This window comes from Halichoeres trimaculatus, unplaced genomic scaffold (assembly GCF_033239565.1).
Source record: "Halichoeres trimaculatus isolate MK-OKI-2021-1 unplaced genomic scaffold, fHalTri1.1 fHalTri1_scaffold_14, whole genome shotgun sequence".
NCBI lineage: Eukaryota > Metazoa > Chordata > Actinopteri > Labriformes > Labridae > Halichoeres > Halichoeres trimaculatus.
The window spans coordinates 28,360,937-28,387,163 of NW_027437192.1; the positions used below are offsets into that span (position 1 = coordinate 28,360,937).

At 39.8% G+C, this 26,227-nt stretch overlaps 1 protein-coding gene across 6 annotated transcripts in view; it reads left to right on the plus strand.

Annotated features, from left to right (window-relative positions):
* Window positions 1-2,344: 2,344 nt before the first annotated feature.
* LOC141803549 (receptor-type tyrosine-protein phosphatase U-like) overlaps window positions 2,345-26,227 on the plus strand; it is a 348,868-nt gene continuing 324,985 nt past the window's right edge. For 4 of the 6 annotated variants that reach the window (XM_074687657.1, XM_074687658.1, XM_074687659.1 and 1 more), the window contains exon 1: window positions 2,346-3,088. In XM_074687657.1, coding sequence (XP_074543758.1) covers window positions 3,019-3,088 — 70 coding nt within the window. In that variant the 5' untranslated portion in view covers window positions 2,346-3,018. Of the gene's footprint in view, window positions 3,089-26,227 lie in introns of all 6 variants that reach the window. The other 2 variants (XM_074687661.1, XM_074687662.1) reach the window with 1 other exon arrangement.

The window sequence follows — 26,227 nt, forward strand, 5'->3', positions numbered from 1 at the left end:
TCACAGAGCTTGTCGGACTGAACATGCAGCGAGTGTGAGTTGACAAACGCAGTAAAGATGCAGCGCAACAGAGTCGCACTGCAGACGTATTCGGTGTATTTGAGGCGCAAGGCATGTATTTTTGAGATGCTAAAGAACTTCCTCAGTCAAGAGAAGCTTTTTCTAGATTCTTAAAACTTTCAGTAATTTGCTTTAATTGTTGTTTGCAATAAATTCCTTACTCGTTATTTTTTATTTATTCATATTTTTTATTTCTTTATTTGGTCACTTCCATTTCTTCTTTTTTTTTTCCACTTTGAAGCTCTTTGTAAGATCCAACAGAGCAGGTCTTAAATTTTTCATTTGGTTTTTATTTTATTTTATTTGAAGTTATTATTATTATTATTATTATTATTATTATTATTATTATTATTATTATTTATTTTTTTTATTATTATTATTTTTTTGGGGGGGATTGGCGCGCATGGGGCATTACAGCACTAAGAAAAAGGAGAAGAAGGCCCTCCAATGCACAGCCAGCTTAAGTAATCAGGGGGGTATTCCACGAAGCTGGCTTAGCTCAAAGCCTGGCTTATTTGGGTTAGCCGCGCTAACTTTAGCGAGAGTTGGGTTCCACAAACGAGGCTTAGGGCTAGCGTGGCTTGGTAACCATGGTAAATTAGCCAGTGCGACTAGCCTGGTCTCGGTCAGGCTAAACGTCAGGCTTACCTTAGCTGCGTCTCAGAGAAGGTCAGACCGGCTTCTAAAAGACGCCTTGTGAACTGCAGGTGTAACATTAAATTAATCTATACCTGTAATAGATGATGTTCTTTTTCAGAAACATAAACTGAGACCTTTTGGTAATTTTTCTGACACCTGCTAAAAACCAAAAAGTCAGAAGGATCGTGAGGCTCCGCTTTCACGGTCCGTATTCATACTGAAAATCAAGATCAAGCGAGCTTTTGTCCTTCAGCTCCACGGGAGGTTTCCGTCCTCCCTGAGCTCGCTTTAGGACACCTGCGTGATCCTTTGACAGGTGAACTGCCCCAGTTATACTAGACTGGAATAACCGTGAGTCAAGACATGTCAGATACTAGACAGTCTGTCCATACGGTAGGGAAGTTGGTGGCTGAGAGGTTAGAGAGTAGGGCACAGACGCACGGTGAGCCATGTTTTATTTGCGGCGTGGGTTCGATCCCACTTGTGGTAAGTATTTGAAATAACTGATTTTCTTTCTTCTGTCACCCTCAAAGTACAGTCAACATATAACAGAATAAAGGCACAAATTGTCTTATGATATAAAAGGTGACAACAGCCACAATTTTCCATAGAAATACCTTCCTTTACCGGAGGTCCGTTCTGATCATGATGATAATGTAAAGGTGATTCCACATGGTGAGATAACTTTGTGTCTTCCTCCTTATTTAAATATAGGGCACTGTATCACTGACACATCTCATCTGACAGCTGAATCATCTCTAATAAAAAAAAAAGATATCTCATCTACATGTCTTTTTCTGCTGTTTTAGTCAGTGTTGGGTTAGGGTCATGGGGTTATGAAACATCACCCCATGAAGTATATAGGCCTATATATATTAACAGCTTTAATTTAATCAAGACCAATCTCCTCTGGGCCACAGCAGTGTGAGGAGCTTCAGAGTGAGAAGAAAAAGGGTCATCAAACTCAGCAGAAACAGTCAGTGTTGATTTGACACATAAGCATGATATTCTTGAACAAGCAGCGTCTCTGGCTTTGTTAATTGCCACCGTGTCACCCTTTTATGTGATTTTCACTTTGTAGTCATCATACGACTCCATGAGGGGTATTTTCTCCGCTGAGGGAAACGTCTCCGCTCTCGGTTTTGACATGATTTGGTCATTTCGACAATCGACACGTCGGGGCTTTTTATCTACCGCAGACGCGCGCTTAGCCACAGCTTGGATCAGCCTGGCTTGAATAAGCGTCTCTGAAAATCAGCTGAGCCTCGTTAGTGGAACGACTTGCAGCTAAGATTAAAGTGGCCGCTTATTCAAGCCACGCTTACCGGCGATAGCCCAGCCTTCTTTAGCCAGCTTCGTGGAATACCCCCCAGGTGCTTGTCAGTTGCGGGAACAGATAAAATGAAAATAATAATTTGACTTTTGCAAGAAAAAAAAAGAGGTCATCTTGTTTTTTTTGTGTAATTATAAGATAGATTTTTAAAAATGCGTGAAAAAAGGGGATGAAAATCACATTTCACTTTTCCACTGGAGAACCACTCAGGAAAAGGGGAGGGGAGGGGGTCGGACAGAAGTATTTTCAGGTACCACAGAAGAAGAAATCAAGGACGAGGGGCTAATCATCACACCTGTCAGTTCTCGCAGATTACTTCCTGATAGATTTGGCGCGAAAACATCGAAAGAGATGAAGATACAAAAAACCCTGTTACCCTGATAAAAACCCGTTTTTTTTTATATGCAGTCAACAAAGGTAGAGATGACATTTATCATGCTTTCATTCTGTTGAAGCTGATAGAAAAGTGCTGATGATTACGCAGAATAACTGCGTAGGGTTGTGCGTAAAACAGAGCCACACTGTACCTCGCTGAAACCTGACTGACGACACTGAGCAAAGCTGTTTCCCATAGTGTGACAGTGTGGTGTCACACTGTATGCTCGGGTTTGTGTTCCTATGTGTGGGCGATCCCCCTCCTGGCCACATGGAGGCGCCGCAGACCCGCATTCCCGCGCCCCACTTTCTCGCTTGACAGTGCAAAAAGTATCGGAGCCGTTACAGGAAAAAAAAAGGGGGGGCTCTCTTTTTTGAACGCTTTAGCTCGAGATCAGATGCTCCCTGTGCGGGCTGTGAGGGAGCAGAGAGGCAGGCGGGCAGGCAGGCAGCGCTTCTGCAGAGGGATCCGGCGATGAATGGGAGCTGATCGCACAACTTCTCTCCAGTCCTGCTGCCACCACCGCTGCTGCTGCTGCTGCTGCTGGAGTTTGCTGTAGGATTTTCTTCTTGTGACAATAAACGAGCTGGACTTTACTTCTTCTGCCAACATGTATTCAGCAGCTTTGCTACTGATGCTGGCCGTCAGGATCTACGCAGACAGCATGGAAGGACCAACAGGTAAAAAAAAGAGAAAATGTGTGCCTGAACGCACATTTTACGCACCTGCATATCTCATCTTAGATCGAGCTGCTGTGTTAAAGTTGACTGTCAGGTTTCAAAGTCGCTGTTTCCCTACCTGTCTACGCTGACGTGCTGAAGTCAGGGTTGCGTTTTGCTCTGTTTTTGTGGAGTCTGACAACTTCAGAAGTTGTCTTTGAGTGCGAGAAAACGCGTCCTTGCTGCAGACTGTGGTTTGAACTTTCTCTTTTGTGCACACAGGGGGACATTAATATTCCAGTGGGCATGAAATGTGAAATTTCCTGCATCCTCTTGAGTATAATCATGGCATCATTTCATTACACGACTCAGTGGCAGCCTATTGGTGAATCTCCTTTAAGGGCAGCCCTTCTGAAGATTAAATCTGCAGAGCAAAACAGAATAAAGTCAAAGAAAGAAGGAAAGTGGAGACATTACTATGCATTAAACTCTGTCTCCACTCTCACTCTGCATCCTTCTCCCTCTGTCCAGAGCATTCAGCATCATGACTGTCATGTTTTCAGGCTTCAGTGGCATGCAGCACCATTCTCTTAAGTGTCATGTGAATCTAAATCTCCTCCTGCAGCTGAATCATCTGGTTTTAAGCTGAAATCACGCTGATGTACATGCAGCGAACTTGCCTGTATGTTAATAAGATTGATTGAGCATAATCAGCTGCTGATTCAGGGGGTAATTTGCTCGACTTGTAGGGTATAAGTTGCAAAATCAGCCATTAGAGCCAGACTCATGTTGAGCGTTTTTTGCTGCTACAAACAAAACAGTGGAGATGAATAAGTAATGTCAGTGTTGTGCTCCAAATAAATGCACTTGGCAGCTGATCCAAATATTCTGTGTGTATCACTCAGACTGTGATAGACAGAAGGAGACAGTCTTTAAAGTGTGCTTGCAGAGGGGAACTGAGATTTTTTCAGCCACAGTACCTGGAATCCACTGAGCCAGAATGAGACAGGAGTTCAAACCCTCCTCATTTCGCCTGTGGCGACTCGAACATTGGAAGGGCTGAACAGTTTTTATTTTTTTTTGAAGATTTCCGTGGCCTCTGAACCTTGTCTTTTCAGGAACGCCGAGAAAGTTAATAGAAAAAAAAGAAGAAGAGAAAGTCAAGTGCAAGTGCTGCTCAGGAATGCTCTGCAACTGGTGCGAGCGCCGCAGCTACGATATAAATACTCGGGTGCTGGAGTATCAGTTACTCAGGCACCAGGAGCAGTTGCTGAACAGACGTGCTCTGAGCCACTCCCTGCTCTCTAGGATCAACTTGGAGTAGTGTTGGCATGGTTTAATGCAACAAGCCAGCAGTCTTATGAGATTACAAAGAACAACAGAGATGACTCGTCATCAGCTGGCACTCTGACAGTTTATTTGTTAGACTGAATTCTGTTGTCAGCGTTCAGCACTTTGAGGGGAAGGATTTGCACACAGGTCGACATGGAGCTGGTGCCAGCTGCTTGTGTTTCAGGCTTTTATCTGAGCTCAATACTGCTAAAATCTTTTCATACTGCCCAGTATTGATCGAGAACAAAAAACTGGCATCCAGAATTAAATTTATTTACCGATGAGATCCTGATTTAGAGAGATTATTTCAACATAGACCACTGTAAAAGTGACTGAAGGAAAACAGCATTAGGCCACATGATGAGCTAAGAACCATATCAGCTGGAGTCGCATCAAACTTTTACATCACAACTCATCTATAAATGATCTAAAGCACTTTGTGCGATGAAATGTGTCAAACTAACAGATGAAGGCCCGCTACAGTCTCTGAAAGCCTCAGGTTTGACTAACAGTCGAAACTTAAAGTCGCTGAAATGTTAACGGTTTAATTTGATTTTAAACAGTTTAATTTCCTCTTTCTCGACTCGGACTGATCTGATTCATGGTTCCAGGCGACGATGACAGCTGACGTCTCAATAACGCCCAGGCCTGTCTGACAATCAGTCAGTCAGTCAGCTGAGAGGACGTTACTCAGCACTTATTAAGAATTCACATATGTTTTAGGGTTTTTCAAGCAGATATGTTTATGAAATATTTTCCAGATCTAGATTCTTACTGAGGACATTTTCAGTGAAGAATCTTTAAGCTTGAAAGTTAAGTTAGTTGAGGAAATCTTGTGCAAAACAGGATACATTTTTCTACCAACTTACAACCATCAGATGAAATTACAGCAAATACCTCAACATGGTAAACAAATGTAGGTCACAGCCAAGGCTGAAAGATATATCGTTATCATGTCTATATCTTTAAATGAACATTCAAGAAAGGAATATAAAAAAAATCAATGGTATCAATGATATAGAATATTTCGTGCTCACCCTGCATGTGCAGATCAGGCAGTTTTCTGATGACCGGTGACTTAAAGTTATTGTTGATGACTAGCATTAAATTCTAATTAATTAAACTGTACTTCCCACATCTTTCCTAGCTTCTGAAAAACAGGTGGTTTCCACGGCCTTTATTCTATTGTATTGATATTGAGATATCTAGCAATAGGGATGGGTACCGCATTAGGTTCTTTCATAGGTACCGACTGGATCCTGTCAAAAGTGCAGGGTACCAATTCACTTAAAATCAAACAGTTTCAAACAGTTTAGGTACCTAAATGCATCCTTGTGACTGTGAAGGAGTGGAAGAGTAGGTGAATTTCCATGCTGGACATGAACACAGCATTACAAGTTTATATAGTGAAGATTAAATATTTTCAATTTAAAAAAAAATTCTATAATCAAACAAATTGGTATTCTTTACCACATAAACACAAAAAACTACCAAAAATTGGCACCGCTGAGTACACATACTGATTGCCAGGTAGGGGTGAGTACCGAATTAGGTACTTTTAAAGGTACCGACCAATGTCAAAAGTACCGGGTATCAATTCATGTAAAACCAAAAGGTACCATGTTTAGGTACCTAAATGCATCCTTGTGACTGTGAGGGAGTGAAAGAGTAGGTTATTCATTCTGGACATGAACACAGCATTGCAAGTTTATATAGTGAAGAATAAATTTGTTAAATTGATTTTTTTTTATATTTCATTATCAAACAAATTGATATTTTTTACCACATAAACACAAAAAAGTACCCAAACTTGGTACTGTTGAGTACTGGTACCGATTGCCAGATACCGGGCATCGGTACCGTATCGTTTCAAATGTGAAAAGTTCAATCCCTATCTGGCAATAATCTTAAGGTATGGAATTTTGTCCATATTTAGTCCTAATTTAGATGTTGGAAACAGATTTTGTTTTTTTTCATTGGTCCTGATTCTTTAGAATTATTTTGGGGGGGGGGAATTGAAGTGAGAATTTAACTATTATTTTTATTTTAACTTGGTTATGAGTTAAAAACTTAAGACTTTAAAATGTCGTCTCACATTAGAAAAATTTCCGTGTTGACGTGAATATTCCAAAACACTTAACTCACTGCTTTTGCATCATCAGGTTTGGGACACTCATGGTTGCTTAGTTGTGGTCATCGGAAAGTTTTTAAGATGCTTTGTCAATTTTTCAAAGTATTTTTTTAAATTTTTATTTATTTATGAAGGGATCATGCTCAGTATTGAATGCTAACGTTACCATATGAAGCCTTGTATCAGAGTTAGCCTAAAGCTAACACCTACAGTCTCTTCACAGGTCAGAATTACAGGTGCATTTATTGAGGAGTGGGTCATATTCCCAAAGCAATGTTAGACAGAACATATCAGCAAATTTAGAGACCAGTTTTCATTCATCACCTCTTAATACATGATTGAGTCTTTTTGTCAAATGAAGGAGGAGATGGTCTGTCTTCAAACCTCTGACCATGAAAACAAATCCCTCGAGCACTCAGCTCATGTTGCCCTCTTGTGTCATGGTGAAGTTTAACAGGTGACGCCTGAAAACGAAACCTCACTGAATCAACTATGACTGATGCAAAACAGCAAATAAACAACATCACAGCTGATTGTTGTTAAAGTGATGTATTTGTGCATCTCTTCTTTTCTGGTCAGAGTTTTTGTTTTTCATTTAGTACAGGGGGGGATAAGGAGAGTTGGAGGAGGACAAACCTTCTCTCATGTGAATAGGAGACGTCTATAGGGGACATGGTGGGCTCCTGACACATGTTGTCACTCTGCTTCAGACCTGTTTTTGTTCACAGCTCAGGGCCTAAATCCTCAGAGGCTGAGCTTTATAACTTGTGGCATCATGTAACAGGATCTATGGCTGTTGCTGTTTCCTCCAACAGGTTGTTTCATGCTGTTTAAAGTGATGCAGTGCAGCTGTCGCTTTGCATTTCTCCTCTATTAAAGCAGTTCTCCGGGATCAAAGTGGACTACCATTGTGCGGCTACACATGGAGGTCTTTTTACCTCAGCTCCATAGTTTCACTCCAGGAATGCGTGATTGTTGAGGCGAGGTGAAGCCTGCCGTGTAGCACACCCGGACCCTGTTAGCCGGGGCACCGAGGACTTGGAGCAAAGAGGTAATTTAATCCTGAAATGAAACCACGTGAGCGAGCCCCAACGCTGAGCGGCGCTGACATGTAGCTCCAAACGCTCTGCGACTGGAGGTCGGCTGAAGTTTAGCTGGAAAAGACCACACTGAAAATGGGTGCTGACACAGGAAGCAGGATGTAGAGAAGGAAGGTGTGTATCAGCGTGGATCCAGATCTGTGTTAATCCAACAGAAAATAGCCCGACACACTCTGGGCTCTCCTGGGGCAAATGTGGAGGCTGTAAACGGAGAAAATGGAGCGAAGGCTCACACAAAAGGCAATGATGAAATGTGGTTGTTCTGGAGGAAATAACACAAGATTCCTTAATGGAACAATGGTGAATTGCATAATGGCTACACGGTGTTCAAGAAATGAGTACACACTGTAATTATAGTTCATGATAATGAGGTGGCAACAAAACAAGCATGGTTTTCACAGCATTCAAAAAAAGGAAGAAAAATCATTAAATCTGCTGGTGTAAGCCCGTCCACATTGTTCACTGGACGGTTACGAGTCTCAGAGCTGAGAGACTCACAAACCAAACAACCAGGCCTGTAATTGTGCCTTTGGCTGAAGAAAAATGGATGCAATTAAGCTTGAAATGGATAAAAATGACCAATTTGTGATGATTAAGTGCAGCCCACATGAACTACTCACCTGTCTAAAGCAGCGTTTGATGAATATTGCACATAACCAGCAGTGCGGAGCGTGTTTCCTCCACTTCAAACGGAACAGTCAAACATTAAATGAACGTAATCAAATTTCCAAAGCAGACAGATGATGGATGGACAGGTAGACAGACAGAGCCGGTGGAACCAATCAGGCCTCTCTTCTCCCCTTCTCTTTGGTGGTTTTGCAGAAATATTAATTGCCTCTCCTGTTTGTCTCCACTATCCTCACTTTGACCATCCATGTGGCGAAAAGCAAACTTTTGAAGGTGTTTGGACGAATTGTGATGTTACTGTTAGTCAGCAGCTGAAGAGAGGCAGAATAAACAGATCACAATTATTCCCAATTACTGAAACTCATCTTTAGTCCTGTCTTTGATGGAGGGTCTGCTGTGGTGTTACTGAAGCACATTTTCTCTCAGGGTGACAGTGGTGAAATGAAATGTTTCCTTGAACAGACCTCTTGTGTAAGAGAGAGTGTGTGTGTGTGTGTGTGTGTGTGTGTGTGTGTGTGTGTGTGTGTGTGTGTGTGTGTGTGTGTGTGTGTGTGTGTGTGTGTGTGTGTGTGTGTGTGTGTGTGTTAGCTGGATCCAGCTCTCTCTGCCCAGCCTGTTGGTGTATCTGCAGTATCACTCATTGAATTGTAGATAGTATGTGCTGGAGGTTAAGGTTGGGGTTATCAATATTAAACCATACTGTATTATATTCTTCTTTTACCTCCACACATTCTGATATAATCCAGAGGCTTGTACCAAGGAGTAAGAGCTGCGCTGACTTTCAGTTTTCATCTCTGTATAAGTCAGTTATACAATCACAGTGATTGGGATTTTCAGTCTGTTTCTGTTGAGCTCGGCCTCAGCAGTAATTCAGAACCAGATACAATCACAGTGACCCCCGGTCGTCAAAAGTCTCTGTGAAGAACTTCTTTGATTTACCAAACAAGCTGAGGTCAAGTGCAAACTATGCTAAGATCAAACTAGGATACCATAAGTGCACCAAATAGTAAATGGATCAGTACTTATATAGAGCTGAAGTGCTTCACACTGCTAGTCTCATTGATCCAGCCAGTAAGTCAACAGCACTGACAGCGTCTGTCTTTACATTCATACCATAGAATGTATAATAAATGGACGCAGTCTTCATGTCTGAAACCCGAGTTTTGAAGCAACTCGTCAGTTGGCGCCAATCTGAAAATATGAGGGGCTTTGAGCCTCCACACTAACAGCTGTAGTACACCAGCCTGTCAATCAGCTGGGCCGTGCCTCTGATTGGGCAAACCTGTGTTCCTAACAACTTTTAAACTGCTGATTGAGGATAAAAAAAAATCATCCCTGTACAGTAATCGGATGGGAGTCCGTTTTTGTGGCAGGCTGTAAAAATGAGTTTTTTTTTTTCTGCTGCGAGAACGACTGTTTTAAGCTGTGTATGTGGTTACTAGTAAGTCTAGAGCCAGCCACCAGTGGACACTCAACAAATTGCAATTTTGAGCTCTGCCTCATGTATTTAGACCGGAGGTTGTCGCTTGGTCCATTACAGTGTTTTTATGAGTAATTAAAAAAAACAACAACATTAAACTAGACATGTACCGATCGATCGATCGGTGCTGATTTCCTTTATTTTGGGGGATTGGTGATCGGCCTATCCTTACATATAAAAACTGATCTTATATACCTCCTGGAAGGTCTGACAGCCAGCCATTGTTGCTTTTTGCTCTGAGACCTAAAGCTCACTCAAGCTCACTTCATTGGTTGTTTAAGTTAAAACATAAAAATGTTATTGTTTCACAGGTATTGTTCAAAAATTTTCATGAAATAAGATTGGAACATTGAATAGAATAGAATAGAATAGAAATATAATAGAAAAAACTTTATTTATCCCCGAGGGGAAATTCAGGAGTCACCGCAGCATTTAAGAAAACAAAAGTAAGAAAGAGTATAGAAAGTGCAAAAATGTCCATAAGAAATTAGATGACGACATCCCGTCCACCACTCGTCCACCACTCTCCAGCCCAGCCAGTCTCCACCTCCACAGGGTCCAGGACCGAGCCTCCCCAGCAGTCTGTTCAGTCTCTGTCTCCTGGATCCTGTCTGCTCACAGCAGGCGAAGCTCCTCCGATGTCAGCTCCGTCAGCTACGTCCGTGAACAGCATGATGCCGCTGGATTAGCACAGCTAGCTCGTCCATCCCCCGGGGCTAGATCCCACGTTCCCAACAACGATGGATGGAAGGACAGGTCCAAGTCGTCACCTCCCAGCTCACATCCGAGAACCAGCACGTCGTCCTCACCTCCTCCTCCTCAGCTCGAGGGAAATCATCAAGCCCTACACTAGTTAGCATTGACATGCTACAGGCTGCTAACAGCTAATTTCGCATGTAAACAATGCAGCCATGGTTACATGTAGGATCTCCAGACAAACACAGGAGAAAAGTAGTAAAAAATACCGCCGAAGCCACAAAAAGTTTGGTGTCCATGACCAACAATGAACCATACAAAGTAATGATCCACTCCAAATACAAAGATGATGAAAAAGAGACGAAAAAATTACAAGAAACGGACAAAGACGAGAGAGCTGCTGCAACAGGCAGCTACTTGGGTAGCGCCTAGCAACCAGAGGTAGATGTTACCCTACTCCAGCACACCTGATTCAAATGAATGGCTCGTTATCAGGCTCGAGCAGAGCTTGATGACGAGCTGATCATTTGAATCAGGTGTGTTGGAGTCGGGTAACATCTAAAACATGCAGGGCAGGGGTCTTCCAGGACCAGGGTTTGGTAACACTGGTATATGCTGTCATAAAAATCGGTATCGGCCCAGAAATTTGTGATCAGTGCACCCCAAAATAAAATCTGTACTAATGCTCTGATTTGAAAGTAATGACCCATTGCTAAAACCAACCTGAATATTTGCTTTCTTATTTGATACAAGCTGTACATTTGGAAGAGAACAGGGTGTTTGCTTTTTGAAAATGTTACTTTTTTAGAAATCTCAAATATCTAAATAATGGGGACAATACCAGGGGATAAAAGTAAATTCTTGATATCTGTAGAGGAATTTTGAAGCTCCTAGATCGTGAATGCTGTGCTTAGAAAAGAGAACCTCAGAAAGCTTTTGGCTAACCAGTGAAGAAATGGAGTTTAGGCCTAAGTCCTACTGCCTCAACACTTAACACTTACCCAGTAATTAAACAGTCAAATCTCACAAGTGTTTGCCTAAATATAATCAAAAATGAATGTGTATTACATGAAAAATTTTAGGAAAAGTGAACAAAACTTCCTCTTTTTGGGACCATGAACATGTTCTTCTGTAAAAATGGAGTAGGAACAATCAGGCTTCAAGTAAACCTTCTAGAAACTACAATGTTTTGTACATCTGCACAATGGAAAATAAGTTTAAAATCAACAAAAAAAGGGAAGAAAATGTTTTCATATGATCCTTAAGATTATCCCCAATGTTTTAAATCAAACACTAATACGAGCCTGTGTGGACCTGATGATATCATTCTGCAGATATTTCTGCTAAAGTTATCTTTGACACATCCAGGCTGACTTTGTGTGGTGGTCTCAGTCTTTCTTGCACAGATTCATCACGTCCTTGTTCAGCCGGGCTTTGTCTTTCAGCCAGATGTTGGTCATTCGTGGCGGGAGCAATCAGACCATCTCCCACTAATATCCTCTTATGCAATGTGTTTATGACGCTAATCTCGGCGAGCTGCTGTTGCTCTGCGTGCCCGTCACCGCTGTGCGTTCTTAATGGAGCTGACAGTTCTGCCAGACTGCCTTGGCCTGGACCCACAAGGCGTCTTTGCAAGGAGAAGGACCAGGACAGGCGTCGCCTCTCCAGGTGTTAGAAGTGTGTTGTTGTGTTTCTTTCTCCTTCACATCAACAACAAATCATTACTGAGCAGATGGAGTTGTGCCAGCAGGCATCACGCTGCCTGTCAAGCTGATCGCTAAACATGTTGAGACAATAAAGTTAATTTGTTCACTTTTGGGCGTCCTCTTGTGTTTGTGAATGTCAACGTTGGAATTCAATTTGGAGCACTTTTAAGGAAGCTGCTGGGTTTGTGATTGCTGTTGCTCACTCTTCCTTCAGCGACTCATCTCATTGCTTACAAAGCTTTTATTCCAGAAAGCTCCGTAATGATCTGCTGCACGGTACGCCTCATGAAATCCCTCAAATTGTTGAGGGGGAAAAACTCACATAGCCTGAACCCCTCGGCTGCTGGTGGAATCAGGATGCAGGAATTTGCCGTGTTGCTGGTGTGCAGAGAAACTATCATTATACAGTCTCACAGGATGGAGGCCAGAGATGTTCAAACCCCCGGACTTTTCAGGCAGAGATTCTCAAACTTCAGCTTGCTTTTTGGAAAACTTCTTTAAAAGCTCTGAGTACATTGCTCTAACCTTTCCTCATTCAATAGAAGAGCTCACCAGCTGACCCATCGCGTCTCAGATTGTCTCCAGAGAATAAGTGTGTGGGTGATGCTTTGAAAGCAGCGGGTTGCCTGATTGTAGTGAAGTCATTTCACAGACAAAAAATATCAGTCTCTGAAAATGTCTCCACCTTTCATGTCAGAGAAATGTCTCCTAATTCCTCTAACAGAAGGAAATATTGTTAAACCAGACAGGAACACTTTTCCTGTCAAATCTGGGAGAATGAACCTGAACTATTTCACCTTAAAACACTCTGATCGTTGCTGTGCGGCCTTACAGTCGGTGGTTATGTGTGTTTTTTTTTTTCCTTGTTGCTCTGGCGGTGTGTATCGACTTTCCTTCAAGGAGAACGCTGCTGCTGTGTCTCAATTATAAAAACAACACAGTCTCTCCGAGCAGGTGCGAGAATGAAGAGCCCCTTACACTGTAAAGCTTACGGCTTTAAAGTTACAAAACAATAAGTTACACTTATTCATTCGGCAGCTCTTTAAAGTGTAATAATAAATCTAAAGTTAAATACAGATTTTGACCTTACTCTGAAAAGAAGCGTGTTTATGGGCAGTGAGGAGAAGGACAAAGGTTTAAAGAGGGGCTACAGTAATGGAATTGAAGGGGTCAAGTAATTGATCAGTTAATCAAGTAATCTAATGGTCATCTTATTTAAAAAACTGAATGTCCTGGTTGTAAAAGTAATAAAGTGTTATTTTATTTTGTCTTATTACTGGCCGTAAATAATTATTCTGTAACATAATTAGATTAGATGATTCACATTTACATTAAATACATTTCTTTAGTTAAATTGTACACTGGAATATGATACATGTGCAACACTTTACAGATAGTTAAGTAGATAGTGAAGTCAAAGAGGGTCAATACTAATAATCTGATGGTATGCACAAATTAAAATTAAATATTTTAAATAGAATACTTAAGAAATTAAAATTCAGTTTGTCAGTAAGTGTTTTAGTATTTGCTGCAAAATGATTATTTAGCAAGAAAAGCTATCCAGGGCTCATGTTGCTCTAAGGCTATGAAGTCTTGTGCATCAAAGCCTCCATTAAAATAATTTACCTGGATGATTTTTTTGTTCAAAAATCAGTTTACACAATTAATTTAAAGAGAAGTTTCAGCCATAGTCAGTGGCGTGCACAGACTTTTTGCAGGGCAGGGGCAAATAGAAAAAAAAGCCCCTTAGCGTGTTTTTACCACCCAAAAGGGCAGTTTTAACATTTGTTTTGTAACAAATGAGGACAGGGTGCTTATTTTTACCTGTCCCTCTGTACAAAGGCTTTAATCCTGTTCAGCAATGTGCAGTTTTTGTGCAGATGTGTAACTCTTTCTAGTAGCCTACCACGTGTTCTTAGTGTGCAGCCGACTAACCCCGTGGTGTATGAGCTGTGCTCGTGGTAGCATTTATGTTAGTTGGATGCACTGCTCATGACCAATTTGCAGGAACCTTTCATCTCTGCTGCTCACTTGTCTGTAAAGATTCCACTGCTGCTTCCAATATTGGTATTGCAAAGAACCTGACGATTTGATTCAATTTTGATTCCTTAGGTTCCAACTCGATTGGATATTAATTTGATCAAGATTTTTTTAAATGCTTTAGTAAGAAGTAGAAATACACAAATAATAAGAGTTACTGTTGAGAATTTCTAAATATTAATTTTCATGCCCATGTGAACACCTAATGTGTCATCAAACATTTTTGAGAAATAAAACAATCCAAACATCAGACTTACCAATTGAAGGAGCTGGCTTTATGCTGCTGCTGCAGCTTTAGTTGCCAGTTTGTTGTTCTTTGGTGTAGTGCAGACTCTGTTCTAGGGGTGGGTAAAAATATTGATCAACCGTTGCATCACATTTTTCCCCGCCCTATTTATTAAGATTCGACAAATTCTCTAGATTCACCTCCTGGCCAGTGGGAGGCGCTGTGCGTGTTGTTTGTGTTGTATGGAAGAAGGGTGTGCTAGATCAAACAATAACAAAATGGCAACCAAAGCAAGCCTCAGCAGTGTAAATCCAGCTCCTTCAACTTTAAAGTCTGTTGTTTGGGTTGTTTCATATCTCAAAAATGTGAGATGACACACCACATTATGTTCACATGGGCATTGAAGTAAATATTTAAATATTGTCGACAGAAACTCTAAGTATCCATATATTTCCACTTCTTACTGAGTTAACATTGATGCATTAAAAGTAATATCCAATCAACCACCCCTAGTAGACAGGCATTGAGAGCCATTCATAGACTGTGAAAAACATGGATGCTGTAGTGATGTCATCCATTTGTTTCTGATACAGAGTTTTGAAGCTATTGATGACAGGAGCCATATTGCAAATGCTGAACCAAACCAATGAGGTAAAAAGGAGGGCCTATATCCTCTTCGCTAACTGTGTGCCCACCTGTCACCCAAGTCGGCCACGACCTTATATGGGCATTACTCATAACTGTGATAACTTTGAAAATAATGAGACATAAAAATTCACACCCTGTGCAGTGTACCGAGAGTAATTAACTTTTTTGCTGATGAAATTTCCTTTTTTTAATTTGACAGATTTTACACTGTGAGATACTTTTTGAGATGATCAATTCCAGTTTGTTGATTCCTGTTGAGAAAAGGCTGATAATCACAACAAATAACTGGTCTTTGAAATCAACCAAAAGAACTGTTTTCTATAGCGATGAATGGATGTCTGGTTGTTGGAGAACACTAAAGAATATTACACATTTTTTTTACAAAACTACTTTTCTGTCAGCACATTATAAACTGAAAAAAAGCTGTTTGAAAAATCCTCTCTGGATAAGAAGAACGCAGAGATGTTTCTGTTGAAGTCAGGTCCTCTATAAGCGCTGTTTTCATCAGGTTTCAAAGGACGCCTCGCAAAGCTCTGCAGAGAGGAAACAGACAAAGCAGGTGAAGGGATGTGGGTATACAGGGGCACTTGTTCAAAGCTCTGAAATGCTCTCAACATCACAGATTGATGAAAGATAACAGTGGTGAGTGTAGGGGGAGGATTTTTCCATCCCGTGGAGGAGAAATCATTGCTTTGAGCACACAGACATGGCAGCTGAGATTGATGATATGGAATCCTGTTGGTTCTAGCTGAAACTGTGTGCTTGCATTACGGATGAGTTGGACACAGCAATGAGATATGCAGGAGCATGACTGTTCTGCAGTGATGGCTGCTTGTCTGTAATGTCCAGCCCTGCTCTCCATCAGCTTCCACCGCAGCTGCCGTTTCCTCCTGGATTCGTCACTGCTGCTGACAGCCATGCGTGAATAATCTTTATGAATATTCCTCCATCGCTCCTGCTGTTTAGCCCACGGTCTGTTTACACTCTGCGGCTGAACCAATTGTCCAAACTATTCCCCGGCCATGAAACCTGTGGTCGGACCTGTCACAGCTGATGACAGGATGATGCGAGTCACGGCGCTGGCAGCCGACAGGAAACTTGCGCTGCAGCAGCGGCGAGGACCACGCTGCAGATTCTGGAGCGAGGTCGTAGATCAGCCACAGGATGATTTTTGTGGTGGTGCTGTCAGCAAGTGTCGCTTCAGATTGAGATGACATCAGGGGCCAAACTGCAGGAAAAGCATTTCCCTCGCCTTCCTCCCTCTCAGCTGAACGAACCCTTCGATGCCAGAAGCTATTTCTTTTCAGCTCTGCTACCTCTTCTTTATCTCCCCAACTTTCCCTCCTGGGTGCCCATGCTCAGTCCCTCGTGTTATTAATGTAGAAGACCGTGCTGATAAACTCCAGTTGGATTAGCCGTCAAGCTGCAAAGTTCTTACATCTCCTCCTTCATTTTTGTGAGATACCAAAAAAAAGGAGAAAGTCTGTGATATGGAGCGAGACCCGGGGTGTGTAGGTCCCTGGGTGGCTGTAGATATTACTCTTTAAAAAGTAGCCGTTTAGAGTTATCAAACCTGTGGGCCTCCCACAGTCCCAACGGTGCACAAGAGATATTAAAAGTTGGAGAGAAACTTGTAAAGAAAAAAAAAGTCAATTTATTAAATAAATAAATAAAATGACAAGTCCCTCGACGGAGGGAACAAGGGCACTGCGGCAGCACCTGCTCACCCCTGTCAAGGTTAGCAGTGACCCTCCTGTGCACAGCAGGGGAGGTTCTGCAGCATGAGCAGCAACACCTGCGTGTCTGCTATCACCGCGGGGCATCTTCATCACCGCCTTCTTCACTTCCCCCTCCTGTAAGTAAATTTGGATCAATGCCACTTCTGTGCCCTTTTCTGGAGGATCCAACTTTGTAGCAGTAAACACGAAGTGTCAGATCTCCAGAGTGCAGGCTAGAAAAAAAAGGAGAATGGAGGGTAGGGGGTAGATGAGTAGTACCCACCCCTCTCCTCCATCTGCAAACACTCCAGAGGGGCTTTTGAACACATAACCCCAAGCCTTGTCAGCGCGGCTCCTCTCAGGATGAGTTGAAACAGAGATCGTGTTCAAAAAGCTTCGGTAAGACAGGAACAGGAATCAACTAGAGAAATTGCATTTCCATGCAGGAAATGCGTTGAAATGCTGAAGCTGAAGAAATGAAAATACTAGTGGAAAAATCTGAAAATGCGAAAGAAAACAGCTAAATAGTTGAACAAAGTATGAACTGAAAATTTGGAGTGTAGAAGGAGGGAAGAGGAAGGGAACAAATTGTGAAGACAGAGTAAAGAAGGAGTAAAGAAAAAAGATGAGGTAAAAGTGATGTAGAAGTGAAGAAGAAAGGCAGAAGAGAAAAAATGAGAAAGAAAGTAAAAGAAAAGTTGAGAGAAAGTGAAGAAAAAATAGGTAAGGAAAATGAATTGAAGACAAAGTGGATAAAGACAGTGGATACAGTGGAAAATATAAATAAGCCTATAACAGTTAAAATATATAAATGATCAAAAAAAGAGAGAAAGATAAAACAGTGAAATCTCCAATAATGTAGAGGAAAGCAGAAATCCATGACTAATGTGTAAATAGCATAAAGGATAATAGGGCCAGTTTAACGTGTGAACAGAGTCTTAAGTCAAAGTCTGCAGAAGGTACAAGCAGTTGAAGCTGAAGGAGTTGCAGTGGATCAGCAGATTATTTTAGTGTCTGTCTTTGCTGGTGAAATTGTTTAAATAAAGTTTTATGATTTAAAGGTTAAAAACGTTAAGATGTGATGCAGAGCTGAAAATGTGGAATTGAGAGAATAAGAAGTAGCAGAAAGAGTACAGAGGTTAATGTAGCACTAGTATTAGAAGGAGTAGTAATTCAGAAGTAAGAAATCAGAAATCTATGACTAATGTGTAAATAGCATAAAGGATAATAGGGACAGTTTAATGTGTGAACAGAGTCTTGAAACAAAGTCTGCAGAAGGTGGAAGCAGTTGAAGTTGAAGGAGTTGCAGTGGATCAGCAGATTATTTTAGTGTATGTCTTTGTTGGTAAAATTGTTTAAATAAAGTTTAAAAAAGGCTATAGATGTGTAGCAGAGCTGGAAATGTGGAATGGACAGAATAACAATTAGCAGAAATAGGAAAAAATATAGAGGTTTATGTAGCACTAATATTAGGAGAAGAAGCAGTAGTTTGACAAGTAAAAGCTGTGGAATAAATTGTATGAATAGTGGAGCATGAGGAGTAAGTCAAAGGGGAGGTATGGTATTTTAAGTAACTGAAGTAGTGATGGAAATATCACTGCATGTAAAGGTCTGGGTGTGTGAGGGACAGAAGAGCACACACACACATGTGTGTCTTTGTTCCTGAATGTTTTGATGAGTTTGTATAAACAGCTGCATGAGATGAAATGTTTAATAGATATAGTGGACATGTAAATCATCCTAACAAAGTCAAAATAAAAGAAAAAAAATAAGAGAAAGATCAAAAAGTGAAATCTTCAAAAATGTAGAAGAAAGCAGAAATCTATGACTAATGTGTGAATAGGATGAAGGGTAATAGGGCCAGTTTAATGTGTTAATGAGGTCTTTAAGTCAAAGTCTGCAGAAGGTAGAAGCAGTTGAAGCTGAATGACTTGCAGTGGATCAGGAGATTATTTGAGTCTCTGTTGTTGTCGATAAAATGTTTTAAATAAAGTTTAATCATTTGAAATGTTTAAAAAAAAGGGGGGTTAAGATGTGAACCAGAGCTGAAAATGTGGAATGGAGAGAAGAAGTAGGAGAAATAGGGGAAAAAACAGTACAGAGATTAATGTAGCACTAGTAATAGAAGAAAAAGTAGCAGTTTGAGAATTATAAGGTGTGGGAAAAAGTTGTATGAATAGTGGAGCATGTAGATTAAGTCAAAGGGGGAGGTATGGTTTTACAAGTAACTGATGTACATGTGTGTCTTTGTTCCTGGATGTTTTGATGAGGTATTATTAACAGCTGTGTGAGATGAAAGACTGTCAAGGAGACAAATGCTCGTTAGTCTGCAGCTGCAGAACTTTGCCCTGCTCATGTGTTACTCTGGGCATTTTGTGGTGAAGCAAGAGTCTGAATCTTCTGTCATCTTGTCAAAACCGTGAGGGCTAGAATAAAAATAAACACACCATAAGAACCACAAGATCCTGGGGAAGCTGAAGGTGCAACTTTCATGTATGAAGATGCAGAACTGTGTCATTGAGAGCAGTTTGCAAATGAGGGAAATTCCACTGATCTTTGAGAAAACTCCTCAGGAATTAACATTGGAGGAGATGGCTTGAGGGTGTAAAAACTTCATGACAGCTGGTCATTTTGTGATAAAGTGCTTGATGTTTTTGCTTTAAAAACCACTTTGTCAGAAGCAGGACAAGATTAGCTACCATGTGATGTATTTTTTAAGTTTCTACTGTAAATATTTCAGAAGTTATGACAATTCTTCAGAGACAGCTGCAACCTTTCGGCAGGACTGTGTCGCACTCTAGCTAACGATGATTGCAGTCTAGGAGCTAAAATTTTTGGGCAAAGTGGGAAAAGTTTATGTTGCTTGAACAGTGAAATCTCAAAAACAGTAAAATATATTTTAGAGCAGATGAAAACCTGAAGAGTGGAAAGATAGCTGAATATTTTAAAGTTTAAATGAAGTCTGTAAGTGGAAGTATGAGGAGGCTAGAACTTCTGAAAGTTGAAGGAGATTTTTCAAGAGAAGCTGAAGTTTCCAATGTATTTCAGATGGAGTATAATTTTCATAAAAAGCTGAATAATTCAAAAAGTTTAAGGGTTAAATACAAGAAGAGTCATAGCATAAATCTCCAGAAGAAGCTGAGTAGTTTAAAATTTGAATGGTGAAAATCGGGCAAAATTTGAAGGAGTTTTAGCGAACCAAAAAACGTACGGAAGAATAAGAAGAAGAAGAAGAAGAACTAGAGAAATTGCATTTCCTTGCAGGAAATGCGTTGAAATGCTGAAGCTGAAGAAATGAAAAATACTAGTGGAAACAGCTGAAAATGTGAAAGAAAACAGCTAAATAGTTGAACAAAGTATGAACTGAAAATATGTAGTGTAGAAGGAGGGAAGAGGAAGGGAAAAAAATTGTGAAGACAGAGTAAAGAAGGAGTAAAGAAAAAAGATGAGGTAAAAGTGATGTAGAAGTGAAGAAGAAAGGCAGAAGAGAAAAAGTGAGAAAGAAAGTAAAAGAAAAGTTGAGAGAAAGTGAAGAAAAAATAGGTAAGGAAAATGAAGTGAAGACAAAGTGGATAAAGACAGTGGATACAGTGGAAAATATAAATAAGCCTATAAAAGTTAAAATATATAAATAATCAAAAAAAGAGAAAGATGAAACAGTGAAATCTCCAATAATGTAGAAGAAAGCAGAAATCCATGACTAATGTGTTAATAGCATAAAGGATAATAGGGCCAGTTTAATGTGTGAACAGAGTCTCAAATCAATGTCTGCAGAAGGTGGAAGCAGTTGAAGTTGAAGGAGTTGCGGGGGATCAGAAGATTATTTTAGTGTCTGTCTTTGTTGGTAAAATTGTTTAAATAAAGTTTAATAAGGCTATAGATGTGAAGCAGAGCTGAAAATGTGGAATGGACAGAATAACAATTAGCAGAAATAGGAAAAAATACAGAGGTTTATGTAGCACTAATATAAGGAGAAGTAGCAGTAGTTTGACAAGTAAAAGCTGTGGAATAAATTGTATGAATAGTGGAGCATGAGGAGTAAGTCAAAGGGGGAGGTATGGTATTTTAAGTAACTGGAGTAGTGATGGAAATATCACTGCATGTAAAGGTCTGGGATGTGTGAGGGACAGAAACAGCAAATACCTGTGTGTCTTTGTTCCTGAATGTTTTGATGAGTTAGTATAAACAGCTGCATGAGATGAAATGTTTAATAGAAGTAGTGGAAATGTAAATCAACCTAACAAAGTTCAAATAAAAGAATAAAAATAAGAGAAAGATCAAAAAGTGAAATCTTCAAAAATGTAGAAGAAAGCAGAAATCTATGACTAATGTGTAAATAGGATTAAGGGTAATAGGGCCAGTTTAATGTGTTAATGAGGTCTTTAAGTCAAAGTCTGTAGAAGGTAGAAGCAGTTGAAGCTGAATGACTTGCAGTGGATCAGGAGATTATTTGAGTCTCTGTTTTTGTCGGTAAAATGTTTTAAATAAAGTTTAATCATTTGAAATGTTTAAAAAAAGGGGGTTAAGATGTGAACCAGAGCTGAAAATGTGGAATGGAGAGAAGAAGAAGGAGAAATAGGGGAAAAAACAAGTCTGAGATTAATGTAGCACTAGTAATAGAAGAAAAACTAGCAGTTTGAGAATCATAAGGTGTGGGAAAAAGTGGTATGAATAGTGGAGCATGTAGATTAAGTCAAAGGGGAGGTATGGTATTATAAGTAACTGAAGTGCATGTGTGTCTTTGTTACTGAAAGTTTTGATGAGCTAGTATAAACAGCTGCATGAGATCAAGGGTTGTCAAGGAGACAAATGCTCATTAGTCTGCAGGTGCAGTAGTTTGCCCTGCTCATGTGTTACTCTGGGCATTTTGTGTTGAAGCAAGAGACTGGATCTTCTGTCATCTTGCCAAAACCGTGAGGTCTACAATAAAAATAAACACACCATAAGAACCACAAGATCCTGGGGAAGCTGAAGGTGCAACTTTCATGTATGAAGATGCAGAACTGTGTCATTGAGAGCAGTTTGCAAATGAGGGAAATTCCACTGATCTTTGAGAAAACTCCTCAGGAATTAACATTGGAGCAGATGGCTTCAGGGTGTAAAAACTTCATGACAGCTGGTCATTTTGTGATAAAGTGCTTGATGTTTTTGCTTTAAAAACCACTTTGTCAGAAGCAGGACAAGATTAGCTACCGTTTGATGTATTTTTTAAGTTTCTACTGTGAATATTTCAGAAGTTATGACAATTCTTCCAGAGACAGCAGCAACCTGTCATCAGGAGTCGGTCGAGCTCTAGCTAACGATGATTGCACTCTAGGAAGCTGAGATTTTAGGGCAAAGTGGGAAAAGTTTATGTTGCTTGAATAGTGAAATCTCAAAAACAGTAAAAGATATTTAAGAGCAGACAAAAACTTGAAGAGTGGAAAGATAGCTGAATATTTTAAAGTTTAAATGAAGTCTGTAAGTGGAAGTATGAGGAGGCTAGAATTTCTGAAAGTTGAAGGAGATTTTTCAAGAGAAGCTGAAGTTTCCAATGCATTTCAGATGGAGAATAATTTTCATAAAAAGCTGAATAATTCAAAAAGTTTAAGGGTTAGATACCACAAGAGTCATAGCATAAATCTCCAGAAGAAGCTGAATAGTTTAAAATTTGAATGGTGAAAATCGGACAAAATTTGAAGGAGTTTTAGCGAACCAAAAAACGTACGGAAGAATAAGAAGAAGAAAAAGAAGAATAAAGTCACAGGAGAACAATATGTTGAAATGCTGAGTCAGCATTTCAACATAATAATAGGACCAGTTTAATGTGTAAACAGAGTCTCAAATCAAAGTCTGCAGAAGGTAGAAGCAGTTCAAGTTGAAGGACTTTTAGTGCAGTGTTTGCCAATCCTGGTCATGGGGACCCCCTGCCCTGCATGTTATTTATGTTCCTGTCTCCAATACACCTGATTCAAATGATCAGCTCGTCATCAAGCTCTGCTCAAGCCTGATAACGAGCCATTCATTTGAATCAGGTGTGCTGCAGAGGGGTAACATCTAAAATATGCTGGGCAGGGGGTCCCCAGGACCATGATTTGGCCCTTTAATTTAGTGGATCAGCAGATTATTTCAGTCTCTGCTTTTGATAGTAAAAGGTTTTTAATAAAGTTAAATCATTTAAATGTAAAGAAAAGGATTGAGATGTGAACCAGAGCTGAAAATGTGGAATTGAGAGAAGAAGAAGTAGCAGAAATAGGGGGGAAGTACAGAGGTTAATGTAGCACTAGTATTAGAAGAAGGAGTAGTAATTCAGAAGTAAGAAATCAGAAATCTATGACTAATGTGTAAATAGCATAAAGCATAATAGGGACAGTTTAATGTGTGAACAGAGTCTCAAATCAAAGTCTGCAGAAGGTGGAAGCAGTTGAAGTTGAAGGAGTTGCAGTGGATCAGGAGATTATTTTAGTGTCTGTCTTTGTTGGTAAAATTGTTTAAATAAAGTTTTAAAAAGGCTAAAGATGTGAAGCAGAGCTGAAAATGTGGAATGGACAGAATAACAATTAGCAGAAATTGGAAAAAATACAGAGGTTTGTGAAGCACTAATATTAGGAGAAGAAGCAGTAGTTTGACAAGTAAAAGCTGTGGAATAAATTGTATGAATAGTGGAGCATGAGGATTAATTCAAAGGGGGAGGTATGGTATTTTAAGTAACTGAAGTAGTGATGGAAATATCACTGCATGTAAAGGTCTGGGATGTGTGAGGGACAGAAAGAGCACACACACATGTGTGTCTTTGTTCCTAAATGTTTTGATGAGTTAGTATAAACAGCTGCATGAGATCAAGTGTTTAATAGAAGTAGTGGAAATGTAAATCATCCTAACAAAGTTAAAATAAAAGAATAAAAATAAGAGAAAGATCAAACAGTGAAATCTTCAAAAATGTAGAAGAAAGCAGAAATCCATGACTAATGTGTAAATAGGATAAACGATAATAGGACCAGTTTAATGTGTTAATGAGGTCTTTAAGTCAAAGTCTGTAGAAGGTAGAAGCAGTTGAAGCTGAATGACTTGCAGTGGATCAGGAGATTATTTGAGTCTCTGTTTTTGTCAATAAAATGTTTTAAATAAAGTTTAATCATTTGAAATGTTTAAAAAAAAGGGGGTTAAGATGTGAACCAGAGCTGAAAATGTGGAATGAAGAGAAGAAGTAGGAGAAATAGGGGAAAAAACAAGTCAGAGATTAATGTAGGACTAGTAACAGAAGAAAAAGTAGCAGTTTGAGAATCATAAGGTGTGGGAAAAAGTTGTATGAATAGTGGAGCATGTAGATTAAGTCAAAGGGGAGGAATGGTATTATAAGTAACTGAAGTACATGTGTGTCTTTGTTACTGGATGTTTTGATGAGCTAGAATAAACAGCTGTGTGAGCTGAAAGACTGCCAAGGAGACATGCTCGTTAAGCTGCAGCTGCAGAACTTTGCCCTGCTCATGTGTTACTCTGGGCATTTTGTGGTGAAGCAAGAGTCTGAATCTTCTGTCATCTTGCCAAAACCGTGAGGGCTAGAATAAAAATAAACACACCATAAGAACCACAAGATCCTGGGGAAGCTGAAGGTGCAACTTTCATGTATGAAGATGCAGAACTGTGTCATTGAGAGCAGTTTGCAAATGAGGGAAATTCCACTGATTTTTGAGAAAACTCCTGAGGAATTAACATTGGAGCAGATGGCTTCAGGGTGTAAAAACTTCATGACAGCTGGTCATTTTGTGATAAAGTGCTTGATGTTTTTGCTTTAAAAACCACTTTGTCAGAAGCAGCACAAGATTAGCTACCATTTGATGTATTTTTTAAGTTTGTACTGTAAATATTTCAGAAGTTATGACAATTCTTTCAAAGAAAGCAGCAACCTTTCTGCAAGAGTGTGTCGAACTCTAGCTAACGATGATTGCACTCTAGGAAGCTGAGATTTTAGGGCAAAGTGGGAAAAGTTTATGTTGCTTGAACAGTGAAATCTCAAAAACAGTAAAAGATATTTAAGAGCAGATAAAAACCTGAAGAGTGGAAAGATAGCTGAATATTTTAAAGTTTAAATGAAGTCTGTAAGTGGAAGTATGAGGAGGCTAGAACTTCTGAAAGTTGAAGGAGATTTTTCAAGAGAAGCTGAAGTTTCCAATGCATTTCAGATGGAGAATAATTTTCATAAAAAGCTGAATAATTCAAAAAGTTTAAGGGTTAAATACCACAAGAGTCATAGCACGCTTCTCCAGAAGAAGCTGAATAGTTTGAAATTTGAATGGTGAAAATCGGACAAAATTTGAAGGAGTTTTAGCGAACCAAAAAACGTACGGAAGAATAAGAAGAAGAAGAAGAAAAAGAAGAATAAAGTCACAGGAGAACAATATGTTGAAATGCTGAGTCAGCATTTCAACATAAAAAGAAGAAGAAGAATAAAGTCACAGGAGAACAATATGTTGAAATGCTGAGTCAGCATTTCAACATAATAACCATTCAAATAGGGAGATAGAAGAGCAGTGATCCATCCTTTTCTCTACTGATACCAACTTCACAACCTCACCTCAGGGTATCTCCTGTTTCCAAATACTCATGTCAGAGCTGCTGGGCAAGAAAATACACTCAGCACTGGATCATGATATTATTCAGGCTGGATAATGGTACACCTTTTTAAAGATTGATAGTGCTAGGTCTTAAATTTCATCCTGAAGTTAGCTTTTATACCAGGCTTTTTCATCACTTTTACACCTTGATCAACATTAGTTGTCTCATTAACAACTTTTTTTTTTTTTTTTAAACTAGCTCTCTTTGGGTTTTTTCCTCTTCTTCCCAATGCAGTTTGGTACACTACAGAGCAAGTAAAGCGACATGGGCTCAAGCCTTGAATCTCTCGGACTGTTTACAAACTTTTATAGGAATGGGTACCCAATTAGGTACTTTTATAGGTACCGACCAAACTCTGTCGAAAGGTACCGATTCACGTAAAGTCAAAAGGTACTATATTTAGATACTTAAATCCATCTTTGTGACTGTGAGGGAGTGGAAGAGTAGGTGATTTTCCATACTGGACATGAACACAGCATAACAAGGTTGTATATTGGAGAATGAATATGTTAAATTGAAATAAAATTACATTTTATTGTTTGACAAATTTATATTTTGTACCACATAAAGACACAAAAGTACAGAAAATTGGTACTGTTGAGTGCCGATACCAATCCCCAGATACCTGGCATCGGTACCGAATCACTTCAGTTGTGAAAGGTGCCCATCCCTAAACTTTTACCTCTGTTAGTCTCTGTTTGAGCTTGATAATAAATAAATAAACTTCTATTAATTTATAAGCATCACCATCAGTCCTTCAGTCCTAATCTAGAGAACAAGTGGCAGGTTGTTATCCTGTTTTTTGGGGTATCGAGAACTGGTTCCATACTTCAAAGATTCATAGAATCAACTCAACAGGTG